The sequence below is a fragment of the Erpetoichthys calabaricus genome, chromosome 8 (genome assembly GCF_900747795.2).
Source record: "Erpetoichthys calabaricus chromosome 8, fErpCal1.3, whole genome shotgun sequence".
NCBI classification, from domain to species: Eukaryota; Metazoa; Chordata; class Cladistia; order Polypteriformes; family Polypteridae; genus Erpetoichthys; species Erpetoichthys calabaricus.
The window spans coordinates 165,672,828-165,686,030 of NC_041401.2; the positions used below are offsets into that span (position 1 = coordinate 165,672,828).

The 13,203-nt window shown below is 42.9% G+C and overlaps 1 protein-coding gene across 7 annotated transcripts in view; it reads left to right on the forward strand.

Moving 5' to 3' along the window:
• hspg2 (heparan sulfate proteoglycan 2) overlaps window positions 1–13,203 on the forward strand; it is a 517,600-nt gene that overhangs the window by 228,532 nt on the left and 275,865 nt on the right. For all 7 annotated transcript variants that reach the window (XM_051930340.1, XM_051930335.1, XM_051930339.1 and 4 more), the window contains 3 exons: window positions 6,604–6,825; window positions 7,191–7,310; window positions 9,885–10,016. In XM_051930340.1, coding sequence (XP_051786300.1) covers window positions 6,604–6,825; window positions 7,191–7,310; window positions 9,885–10,016 — 474 coding nt within the window. The remainder of the gene's footprint in view (window positions 1–6,603; window positions 6,826–7,190; window positions 7,311–9,884; window positions 10,017–13,203) is intronic.

Below are 13,203 nucleotides of genomic sequence, written 5' to 3' on the forward strand. Positions count from 1 at the left end.
CGTGATTGGGAGGAATGGCCCCCCTGATCTGAACCCGAGCGGTGTTTTGTTATTGGACTTCTGTGCTCGTCACGGATTGTCCATAACGAACACCATGTTCAAGCATAGGGGTGTTCATATGTGCACTTGGCACCAGGACACCCTAGGCCTCAGTTCGATGATCGACTTTGTAGTCGTGTCGTCGGACTTGCGGCCACATGTCTTGGACACTCGGGTGAAGAGAGGGGCGGAGCTGTCAACTGATCACCACCTGGTGGTGAGTTGGCTTCGATGGTGGGGGAGGATGCCGGTCAGGCGTGGTAGGCCCAAACGTGTTGTGAGGGTCTGCTGGGAACGTCTGGCAGAGCCCCCTGTCAGAAGTAGCTTCAACTCCCACCTCCGGCAGAACTTCGACCACATCCCGAGGGAGGTGGGGGACATTGAGTCCGAATGGGCCATGTTCCGTGCCTCTATTGTTGAGGCAGCTGACCGGAGCTGTGGCCGTAAGGTGGTCGGTGCCTGTCGTGGCGGCAATCCCCGAACCCGCTGGTGGACACCGGCGGTGAAGGATGCCGTCAAGCTGAAGAAGGAGTCCTACAGGACCCTTTTGTCCTGTGGGACCCCGGAGGCAGCTGATAGGTACCGGCAGGCCAAGCGGAATGCGGCTTTGGTGGTTGCTGAGGCAAAAACTCGGGCGTGGGAGGAGTTTGGGGAGGCCATGGAGAATGACTTTCGGACGGCTTCGAGGAGATTCTGGTCCACCATCCGGCGTCTCAGGAAGGGGAAGCAGTGCAGTGTCAACACTGTATATGGTGGGGATGGTGCACTGCTGACCTCGACTCGGGATGTTGTGGGTCGGTGGGGGGAATACTTCGAAGACCTCCTCAATCCCATTAACATGCCTTCCAATGAGGAAGCAGAGCCTGGGGACTCAGAGGTGGGCTCCCCTATCTCTGGGACTGAGGTCACCGAGGTGGTCAAAAAACTCCTTGGTGGTAGGGCCCCGGGGGTGGATGAGATATGCCCGGAGTTCCTCAAGGCTCTGGATGTTGTAGGACTGTCTTGGCTGACACGCCTCTGCAACATCGCATGGACATCAGGGACAGTGCCTCTGGATTGGCAGACCGGGGTGGTGGTCCCCCTCTTTAAGAAGGGGGATCGGAGGGTGTGTTCCAACTACAGAGGGATCACACTCCTCAGCCTCCCTGGAAAAGTCTATTCAGGGGTCCTGGAGAGGAGGGTCCGTCGGATAGTCGAGCCTCGGATTCAGGAGGAACAGTGTGGTTTTCGTCCTGGTCGCAGAACAGTGGACCAGCTCTATACCCTTAGCAGGGTCCTGGAGGGTGCATGGGAGTTTGCCCAACCAGTCTACATGTGTTTTGTGGACTTAGAAAAGGCATTCGACCGTGTCCCTCGGGGAATCCTGTGGGGGGTACTCCGAGAGTATGGGGTACCGGCCCCCCTGATAAGGGCTGTTCAGTCCCTGTACGATCGGTGCCAGAGCTTGGTCCGCATTGCCGGCAGTAAGTCGAACCCATTTCCAGTGAGAGTTGGACTCCGCCAGGGCTGCCCTTTGTCACCGATTCTGTTCATATCTTTTATGGACAGAATTTCTAGGCGCAGCCAGGGTGTTGAGAGGGTCCAGTTTGGTGGGCTCAGGATTGGGTCACTGCTTTTTGCAGATGATGTTGTCCTGTTTGCTTCATCAGGCCGTGATCTTCAGCTCTCTCTGGATCGGTTCGCAGCCGAGTGTGAAGCGGCTGGGATGAGAATCAGCACCTCCAAATCCGAGACCATGGTCCTCAGCCGGAAAAGGGTGGAGTGCCCTCTCAGGGTTGGTAGCGAGATCCTGCCCCAAGTGGAGGACTTCAAGTATCTCGGGGTCTTGTTCACGAGTGAGGGAAGAATGGAGCGTGAGATCGACAGGCGGATCGGTGCGGCATCCGCAGTAATGCGGGCTCTGCATCGGTCTGTCGTGGTGAAAAAGGAGCTGAGCCACAAGGCGAGGCTCTCAATTTACCAGTCGATCTATGTTCCTACCCTCACCTATGGTCATGAGCTATGGGTAGTGACCGAAAGAACGAGATTGCGAATACAAGCGGCTGAAATGAGTTTCCTCCGCAGGGTGTCTGGGCTTTCCCTTAAAGATAGGGTGAGAAGCTCAGTCATCCGGGAGGGGCTCAGAGTAGAGCCGCTGCTCCTCCGCATCGAGAGGAGTCAGATGAGGTGGCTCGGGCATCTGATCAGGATGCCTCCTGGACGCCTCCCTGGTGAGGTGTTCCGGGCACGTCCAACCGGGAGGAGGCCCCAGGGAAGACCCAGGACACGCTGGAGGGACTATGTCTCTCGACTGGCCTGGGAACGCCTTGGGATTCTCCCGGAAGAGCTAGAAGAAGTGGCCGGGGAGAGGGAAGTCTGGGCATCTCTGCTCAAGCTGCTGCCCCCGCGACTCGACCTCGGATAAGCAGGAGACAATGGATGGATGGATGGATGGATGGATATATATTCATCACTGATCAAAATTGCTACTTCAAACTATCTCTGTATTTTGAATGAAATTAAAAAATCTCTTTCCTCCTGGTCCTCCTTTTTCTGTCCTTTCCTACTCAAATTACTACAATCAAAATGAATATCATTCCGGGTCTGAATTTTATTAGTGCTATGATTCCACTCCCACAACCCGCCCCAAAAACATTATTGGCGCAATATTAAGTCTCTTCTCTCTAAATTTATTCAGAATGGTAGGAAACCATCGTTGAAATATGCAACTGTAATTCATGCCAAAGACCCTGCTGGCCTGTCTTTATCAGACTTTGAATTATATCATTTGGCTTTTGTAGCCTGGCTACATGCCCCCAAGTGTTGTCCCTCTTGGTTACCACTGGAGTCCTCTATAGCTAGCCCTTATGTTAGTAATGTTTTATTTTGTAAACTTTCCATTAGATCTTGTAGACTCTGTTTTGGGCCTCTTATAACTCATGCTATCTAGTGCTGGCGCTCGGTCGAGAAAAGACTTAGTTCTATACCCAGGTGGCACAGACAAACACCTAGATTTAATAATTCAGCTATTCTAATTGGAGGACAGCCTTGCCCATTCCTGCCTTGGTCCCATTGGGGTGTTGTGATGCTGGGGGATATTTCTACTGATTCTGGACTGTGCTTGTTTCAGGAACTGCTTGCACACTTCAATTTGCCCTCCACCTCTTTCTACTTTTATCTCCAGCTCAGATCAGTTCTTAAGACAAATTGTATCAATTTATAGTGTAATCTTCCTTCTCATTCTCTATACTTCTATCTAACTACTATCCCTACTAGCAAAGGGCCTGTATCAGCTATTTACTCTTTATTAGCCAAAGCCTCTTACAAACCTGTTACTGTCATTTACGTGTGGACTAAACACTTATCCCATTACAAAAGAAACATACTGTATTTTGGAACACACTATTTAAGAATGTATGTCTGTCTTTCAAAAACCCAAACTATCAATTTTCACAACTTCAAATTATTCATTGAATATTCCTTACTCCCAGAAAGCGATAAAAAATGGGCTTGGTATCGGATTCATTATGCCATTCCTGCTCTCTAGATCTCACTGGTACTTTCCTTTACTTTTTACTTTTCCAGGGGCCTCATGTATTACGCCGTGCGTAGAACTCACACTAACGTTTCATAAGCACAAATGCGGCAATATTCGTATGCACAAAAAAATCCAGATGCATAAATCTGTGCGAACGGCAACTTCCACATTCTTCCGCTACATAAATCCTGCTCAGCGTGAAAAGTAACGCACGTGCGCGCGCCTGCTGTCATACCCCAACTCCTCCCAGAATTACGCTTCTATGAATATGCAAATCAATCTAAATAGCTCTTAAACTCAGCCTTCTGTGAAAAGACAATGGCAAAAGCACGAGGGAAAATAGAAGAATTTCAGCGAATACCAAGTGGAGGCAAGGAAAAACTTACTATTTGTTGTTTTAAACAGTGGTATAATCAACAAAAGGAAGTTGATCGAGTGACATAGCATGTCAGAGAAACTCGAAAGCTCAAGTTCACAAAGTCACACAGTGCTCAAAATAAAAAAGAAGTTGTCACATATCAAAGTTGCCGTGAAGAGGCGAGTTGTAGCCCACTGTCTGAGTGTCATATGAAAGCTTATTAGGGTACAGAGAAAATAAAAAGGGGAAAAAAGCTCGAAATGTCAACTTTAATCACGTAGTTTATTTTGTCATTAAAGTAGAACATCATAAACTTTATCTTAAAATCATTTAATCTACTAGTTTCTCAAATACCATCGTAACTAAAGTAGCACGTTAAATGCTTTGTTTTGTATTTGATCTTTTATGTGCTCTATGTGTGTGAATCACTACGTGCTTCTGGGCTTTCTCTTACTCCGACAGGACACAGAATTCATTACATTCGTAATATTACAGCTCTCTGAATAATTAAAATACTGAGATGTATACGTGATATCATTTTCATGATGATAGGAGCTAAAGCATGTTATTAAACATGGGAACACCGTGGCGCAGTGATTGTTCATGTCTCACGCAAGAAGCTTGCTGTGCCATGTGCGACCTTCGATGAAATACTTTATTGCAGCAGTACTGTCTTTTTCAAACGTACTAACCCCCAATTCCTGTCCTTACTTTTCTTTCTCTAAATACCCAATCGCCACACAATCAGCTCTGTAATAGACGCTAAGCCATCTGTAAGCTTAGAACGCCGATTCTTCAAAACTTTTAAGGAACATTGAAATATCTTCGTAGTATGTGTTTAATTATTCTATCCATCTATCCTTCCAGTGTCGCGTCTGCACCAACAAGAATACAGCACGAGGCAGGAGCAATCGGTGAACGCTAGCGCTGCAGCACCGTGTCCTCACATGTTTAATTATTAACAATAAAGATTATTTAAATGAAGTTAAAGTTTTATCTGTATAATATAATAAACATATTTTGCTGAATTTCATCTTAAAAGTGATATCGTCATCATATGTAAATACATGCTTTATAAAGTGGCTCAGGTTGTGCAATATTATAACTGTATTGCAAGTTTACAGTGAGGTAATTGAACTTATAAGTACAAACAGTTCTACAAGGAGCACTTGATGGACTGATTGAGTGCACTTAAAGTTCTTGGGATGAAACTGTTTCTGAACCGCAAGGTCAGTACAGGAAAGGCTTTGAGCAGTTCAAATAGGCAGCATGGCTGAGGCAGAGTGTGCTTGATGTTGTATACCGATAATTCTTTTTCTGATCAGCTGCTGTAGATCTGTGATTCCACACTCAGATACAGTGATATAAATACTCTGAGTGGTGTAGTGAGAGTAATATGGAAAAGAAGTTCTGCTGTGGCAACCCCTAACGGGAGCAGCTGAAAGAAGAAAAAGAAGGTGCAGTGAGAGTAACAACGCTAAAGCAACTATGGCATTTAGAATACTTTGGCTATTCCCTGGACCATTATATTGTTACAGGTTAATTACAATCAGATGCCTTAAACTTATAAACAATATGCAGTTAGTTTCAATGTATTTGATAAAGCCACGTCAGGGATGTGGGTCTAAAAAAGAAAGGGAACCACATTGGAACAGCAGCACTGCTTTGATGATGTTTGCCGCCAGTTTGCATAACCGAGCGGAGAACTTATGTACACCAGAGTTGGAGGTACCGTGAAAATGTGCATGGCTTTACGCCAAGGTTTGGTTTTAAACATCGTAATTTGAGTGTGGAAACGTTTGAACGCAACATTTTTATGCGTACGCACCGTTTATACATGAGGTCCCAGGTGTCTTTGCCTTCTGTTCTGCAGTTGCCCATTTGCTTTCCTGTATATTAAATTGTAAAATTCCCTTTCTTCCTTCAGCCTTTCATTTTGCTGACAATTATTTCCTTTCCTGTTATTGTTATCAAAAGAGAGTGTTCTTATTAGGTACCAAAGCTGCCAAAATCATTATTGCTACTAGATGGAAATCCCCTGAAATTGATGACTGCTCAACACTGGCTTGTTTCATTTTTTTATTTGATCCATTTTGAAATGTTCTTTGCTATCAGCCTGTGGAGGTCGGCTGCTATTGCACTAAAAGTCTATATACTGTATAGCATCTTTCTTTTTCATTTTTGCACCTTTGCTGTCAAGTATCTCTCACAATCTTATATATCTATAGATGAAACTCCAGAGCCCCAGGGAGGTTCAGGGGCTATGATTTTATTAAAATTGTTTTTTTTTATGATGTAATTTCCATGTTGGAAGGGGAGGATAGGGTTATTACAAGTATGTATTGGTTGGGATTTGTTTTCACAATTATTATTTTAACATTTGACTGTTCATTTTTTATTGATGGAAAATAAATAAAAATTTGATCACAAAAAAAAAGAATAGGGCAATAATAATGACTTAAAAACTTACATATGCTGGATATTGTTTAGATAACCCTTTGAACAGTTGCTGTAGGTAGATAAAAAGAACCCCATAGTTGAGTTTCCTAATTTTGACTAGATGAAGAGCATCCCACACCTTAAAGTGACTTGTGGGTTGTTAATCGTAATTATAAGCTCAACAGCTCTGCAGTGAAAATGGGATGCTGCCAAGATGGTGCAATAATTCAGAACTCTCTTTCACTTACAGAGGAGATCACTACTGCTCGGCCAGTTGTAATAACTCGTCCACGGCCTACTCCTACAACAAAGCAGGTAGTGGTGACAAGACCACCTCCAAGAACAGTTGCGCCTGCTGGACGACCATGTCGCCTGGATGAAGCTGTATGCCAGAATGGACAGTGTATCCCAAGAGATTACCTGTGTGATGGCGAAAGGGACTGCAGTGATGGCAGTGATGAGCTCAGCTGTGGTAAGTCAGGCATCTCGCCAAGTCCAAAAAGACATACAGTGGAATCTGTCGTCACATTTAGTTTAATGTTTTCAATACTGGAATTTTTCAACTGACTTACTGAATTAGCTAAAAATTTGTCCTGGCTGGCGTGAACAACATAGCAATATTTGTCCAGTGGAACCATTATTAGCCACTGGAGATAAAACTGTTGAGTTCATACTTCTGAGTCTTATTTCCTGGGATTAGTGAGCTAAGAGTATGACATTTTCAGATCTGACAAACAGAAAGTCCTGAGTGTTCATATTATTTATTGTCACCAATACTGCTAAGAAGCTACTGAAGATGTGAAGGCCCTTCTGACGTCTTCTTGTCTTTATCGATAGGAACCCAGTCACCTTGTGAGCCCAATGAGTTCAAGTGCCAGAATGGCCGTTGTGCCCTCAAGCTGTGGCGTTGTGATGGAGACAATGACTGCGGAGACAACTCAGATGAGACCTCATGCCGTAAGTGTTAGCTTAGGGGTGAACAAGAGGCTGTTTTCAAGATGATTACTGCTTCAGCTCCATAAGTCTCTCCATTAGGATGTTTTCCCACTGTAGTGCTAAGTGAAGTAAATATTGAAGATGCTGTGTTACAAGTAGGAACTGTGGGAACAACATTGAATGGTGCTACTAGGTTTGGGAACTCTTCTGCATTTTCAGGAGGTATCTTGGGGTCACAAGTGTTTCACTCCTTAACCTGATTGCCTCCTCTGTGTTTGGCAGCCTTCACTTGCAGAAGGGTTCCAACTATAGACTTTTGTCGGCCATAACCATGAGGAGCTGTTTTATCCACCACAGCAATCTCCCTAGTGGCTTTCTTCAATTTGGGTTCCAGCCTGATCTTCTGTAGAAAATAATGCTTTGATAATGCAATATAGCACCTTCATACAGTGCTATATAACTTTATAAGGAAATGTAACTCGGTTAGGGTGACAAAGCAAGTCCACTGGGGAGACTGTTATAGTTTAAATTCAAACTGCTAAGCCTCCAGAACACAATTCACACATTCAGGTGACAGAGTAAGTCACAGGGTGCCCAACATTGAAATGGTCTAAGCAAAACGAAATGAAGGTTAACACACCAATTAGTAATTACCTTTAAAAATGAACAATAATATATAGATGTCACTAGTACACCAATGCTGCAAGTCATGCCTTCATAACAATACACAAATGTTAAGTTTTCCTCTTCTCTGTAGAGATCTGCCTGCCAGCTCCTATTAGTGAACATCTACAATCTGAACGTGATCACAACACTTGCTCTGTCTGGTTGACAATATGGGTGACAGTTTTCTGCAACTTATAAATGAAGTATTTTAAAACCTGGAGACATAGCCAACTCAAGCTCGGCTGTTTTCATAGACGATCCCACCAATATAAAGCCCCCTTTAATACCTTAAGTTGATGTCACATTACGTGTCTTCTAGTCATGGAGTATATCAGATTTGCCAACAGCAGTTGCTGATATTGCTGCCAGGCCATGTCAATTTACGATACTGAAAATTGCAGTCCATGTCACATTTACTGACTGAGTGCTGACCTTCCAGCACATGTGTGCTCACCCCTTTTTGTGACAGCCAATATTGTACTGCTGGTCAGAGCCAGCTCTGTACGAATGGTTAACAGGCATGGTGTGTTCAGCTGTAGTCTCTGTCCTTTATTTCTTTCTTTCTATTCTGTAGTGGAACATAAAATATGAAACATCAGACAGACAAGCATCTCTTCTGTTTGTGAAGGCCAAAACACACTTGTTGCAGCATTATATGCATTGTACTTCCAAATGAAGTGCTCTCGTGCACAAAGAGCCCACTCCCATGACTAAAGACATGAAATCTGTTTGATTTTGTTGGAGTGAGTTGCAGACCAGTTGGAGTGAGTTGCTGAGTATGTCACATTAGACGACTGCCTTAATGGTAGTATGCGTCCAAATTTTGACGTGAAGTGTATAATGTGCGAAGACTGGATATCAAATAAATACTTTCACAAAAGGTATAATGAAACAAGTGTGCCTTTATTCAAGAATATAACCAAAAAAAAGAAATTATTCAATTTATATGTTGCTGTCAATATGTCTGGCTGAAGTGGTGGCTCTGAGGGTAGGGATTTGCACTGGCAATCGGAAGGTTGCTGGTTTGATTCCTGCAAAACACCACAAGCGACTCTACTTCATTGGGTCCTTGAGCAAGGCCCTTAACCTGCAATTTCTCCATCTTGGGTATGACATTAGTCTGCATCCAGCCCTGCATGTAGGCCTGCCAACCTGCAGGGAAAAACCTGGGGGTTGGTGGCAGAATTGGCACTCCTGCCACCGTAAAAGAAAAGCTCACATTGTTCCATTCCATCTGAGCTAGTGTGGTGCTGAGGCTGCATGGCTGCGCTTGGGTCCTAACCTGTCGCATGGCTGGCACTCAGGTCCTAATCTGGGATCCTGAGTTGGTTTGTCATGTGGTGGGTGCGGCAATGCGCTGTATCAGCGCCTGCTTCTAACTCTCTCTCTCTCTCTCAATATGTAAAAAACAAAGCCTATTTATCAATTGTCATGGGTGGATTAGAGGGAAGAATGGCTGCTTCTAAATCGAGAGGTTGCAGGTTCGATCCCAGGTCTTCCCTGCATTTTCCATTTTGAATAGTGAGCTGATATTATTATTATTACTATTACAGAGTATAATAAAACATATATTTGATTTGATTAACTTGTGCTGAAGCTTCAGTCAAGGACCTTGAAAAAGAATTGATATCAACAATAGACAGCAATGTAGTGTGGAAATGGAGATAATAAACTGAAACAGTGTCTATGCCGTAGAGTTTGTGCTGGGAAAGGACAACTCTAAAAAGAAAGACATAAAAGGTAGGTGTTCATCCTTGATGTTTATCAGGTTAGCTGCAAGACTGGGACAGCTTAGCTATTAGCTAAACAAATGGGCTACTTGGACTGAACAGTCTCCTCCTGTTTGTCAAATTTCTTATGTTCTTATATTCTCAGTTTTCCGGTATTTAATTGCAATTTTTAAATTTATATTTTTTCCCCTATTTTTAGCTACCAAAGGGCCAGGTGAAGAATGCGCACCAGAACAATTTGTCTGTGTCTCCAGCCGTCAGTGCATCCCTGCCAGCTACCAGTGTGATGAGGAAACCGACTGTCCAGACCGATCAGATGAAGTTGGCTGCAGTAAGTTGCCCTGTGTCTGTTTATGCAGCCATATTTGTTATGTCTTCTCATTTTCGTGGTGTGAGATAAGTAGCTGGGGGCAAAGTAGACAGCAGGAATGGAATTTTATTAGTCTTTGGTGTACATGAAGCCAGCCCAATTTAAAGCAAACAAAGAAAAAAAAGTATTAGAATTTAATTTGTGATGATGATGAGGAGACCACAGCCTTGTACTGTCTTAATATATTTTTCATGCACATGCAAAAAGGAGACTTTGCTCAAGGATATTTCTGAAGTGGATGGAAATGTGACTCATTAAACAGCAGAAATGAAGAAAACTGAAATAAATAAAATGCATCCATCCATCTTGCCACCCATTTCATCCATACCCACTTATCAGGGGTTGCTGGAGCCTATCCCAGCAAGCACTGTGCGCAAGACAGGAGCAACACCTGGACAGGGTGCCAGTCCGTCACACACTGAACACACACACATGCACACACACACACATAAACATCAGGGGCCAATTTAGCAATGCCAACCCACCTAACCTACATGTAAATAAGATAATACAGGAATATACAAGGAAAAGCAAGCAAATTAAAAGCTGAAATGCATAAGTAAGGCACTTATGGTAATATATAGATTAAACTGCACATAGGAAGACAGGAACATGTAACTGGAACAAAATTAATAATGTGTTGTAACCACGAGGGGTCACCCCTGAGCTCCAAACCGCAGACACATTAATGCCGAACACAATTCTGGATTCAATTAAAAAATACTTATTCTGTCTGCCAGGCATTTACAATAATCACCCGTCACAAGATCAATACCACAATAACAAATTAGATTGATTTTTTTCCCTCCTTCCTTTCTCCAAGAGCGTCGGGAGGCAGTAGACTCATTTTCAAGCAAGACCAGGGGCTGCTTCGGGTGTCACCGCACTACCTGTTGGGAGCACTTCAGGGTCACATGAAATCCAGTAGTGTCCACTCCCAACAGCTCCCTCTTGTGGCACCCAAGGACCCCGACAGGGCTGTATTTCTGCACTCCAATTCCAATGCAACCCTGTGGCTATTCTGATTGGAATCAGCCTCGGAGAACACTGCCACCTTCTGTGTCGGGGTATGAACTGCTCCCGGAATCCATGTTCACTGAATCCATTCATTACAGTCTGATTCTAGCTGGGATGAAGGTTATAGGGTGTCCCAGCTGGGTTATGTCTCCAGTCCTGTGGTCCTTCCATTATGGTGTCCTGGCCGGGCAAGAACTCAGTCTCCATCCCAGTCAGGATGCTCCTCTGTCCTCCATAGCATTTAAAGTGTAAATATATATAATCTTATATATAAATGTCTATGCGTGGAAGTTTGTGTGTCTGTCTGTCCGGCCCGGAACTGCGAGGTTACAGCATGAAGCTCAAAGAAAGCGACTCTGTCGCCAAAGTGAAACTGCTGCCGCTAATACACAAGCGAGGAGAGCACATCAGCCAAATGAAACCTCCGAGTACAGAAAAACTTGCTTAGCTGCTGATAGACAACAGAGGCGAGCACAACAGCAAAACAAAACCGACAAGGAGCCACTAATACACAACCGATGCGATTGATTGTTTGAAATGCCAAAATCCATGGTTTCTAGGAGCCCAGGCTTTTTGCAGCACGGGCTTACATAGCTAATATTTTAAAAAATATCCTTGGAAAGGTATAACTATGTAACTACCAGAGTAAACTCAATATGATCAATTTGACTTCATAATGTAAAGGTTCAGTGAAGAAAATGAATGGAAAAATATAATTATGGGGTGCATGGAGTAATCAATATGGCTAGAAATACTGTAAATGTCAATCATGAAGTAAACAAGGAAATTTAAAAAGTGAATCAAATGTGGAAATACACTCATTGGGCAAATTACTAGGAATACTGTACTAATACTGTGTAGGACCTCCTTTTGCTCTTAAAACAGCCTTAATTCTTTATGGATTCCACAAGATACTGGAAATATTCCTTTAAGATTCTGGTCAATGTTGACATGATTACATCACCCAATTACTGGACGTTTGTCAGTTGCTCATTCATGATGTGAATCCCCTGATCTATCACATCCCAAAGATATTCGATTGGATTTAGATCCTGCGATTGAGAAGGCCACTGAAAAAACACTGAACTCATTGTTGTGTTCATGAAAATAGTTTGACAATAATAATAATAATAATAATAACTCTTTACATTCATATAGCACTTTTCTCACTACTGAAAGCGCTCTCCACACAGGGAGGACCCATGACTTTTGCCTTGTGACATGGTGTATTATCATGCTGGAAAGTAACCATTAGAAGATGCGTAAATTGTGGCTATGAAGAGTTTCACATGGTCAGCAACAATACTCAGATACTGTAGTCCTTGGCATTCAAATGATGATTGACTGGTATTAACAAAGTACACCTAAAATACATTTTCCAGATCCAACATTCCAGACATTCAAGACTTACTTTAATGAAAAAGAAACTATCATTACATACAATTAAATCAGATTAAACAAACCTAAAATCAACCCCCACCCGAATCACTGTATATTACTGAGAAAATCAATAAAGCAAGTGAAACCTTTGTGCAAAAATTAAGTAATGGGGATTACAGTATAAAAATAATATTGCAAAATAAACATACTTATAACTAAGTACGTTAGGCATTACACAGTAAATACAATAATCTGAAAATATGTTTTATTGATTTTATGAACTTCATCCATCCATCCATTCTCTATTTTTCCTTTCTTGATGTAAAGGTATGTGGAATTTGATTCTATCCCAGAAGCACTGAGTGCAGAGCAGAAGCCAGCTCTGATGGATGTCAGTCTCTCATACTGCTCATTTAATTATATGAAGCCACAGAAGAGTTGTCACTCAGCCAGACAGTTGTCAGTTGCCCAGAAAAAGCATGAGAATGTGAGAATGTGCATAATTCACACTGAGAGTAAACAAGTTGGGAAATTTAACTTAATACTCCGCAATAAAATGTACAGTAGAAACATTGTGAAATATGTGTGTGTGGAAATAACTACAACAACATTTATTTACATAGCACATTTTCATAAACAAAATGTAGCTCAAAGTGCTTTACATGATGAAGAAAGAGAAAAAAGACAAAATAAATAAGAATTAAAATTAGGGAACACTAATTAACATAGAATAAAAGTAAGGTCCGATGGC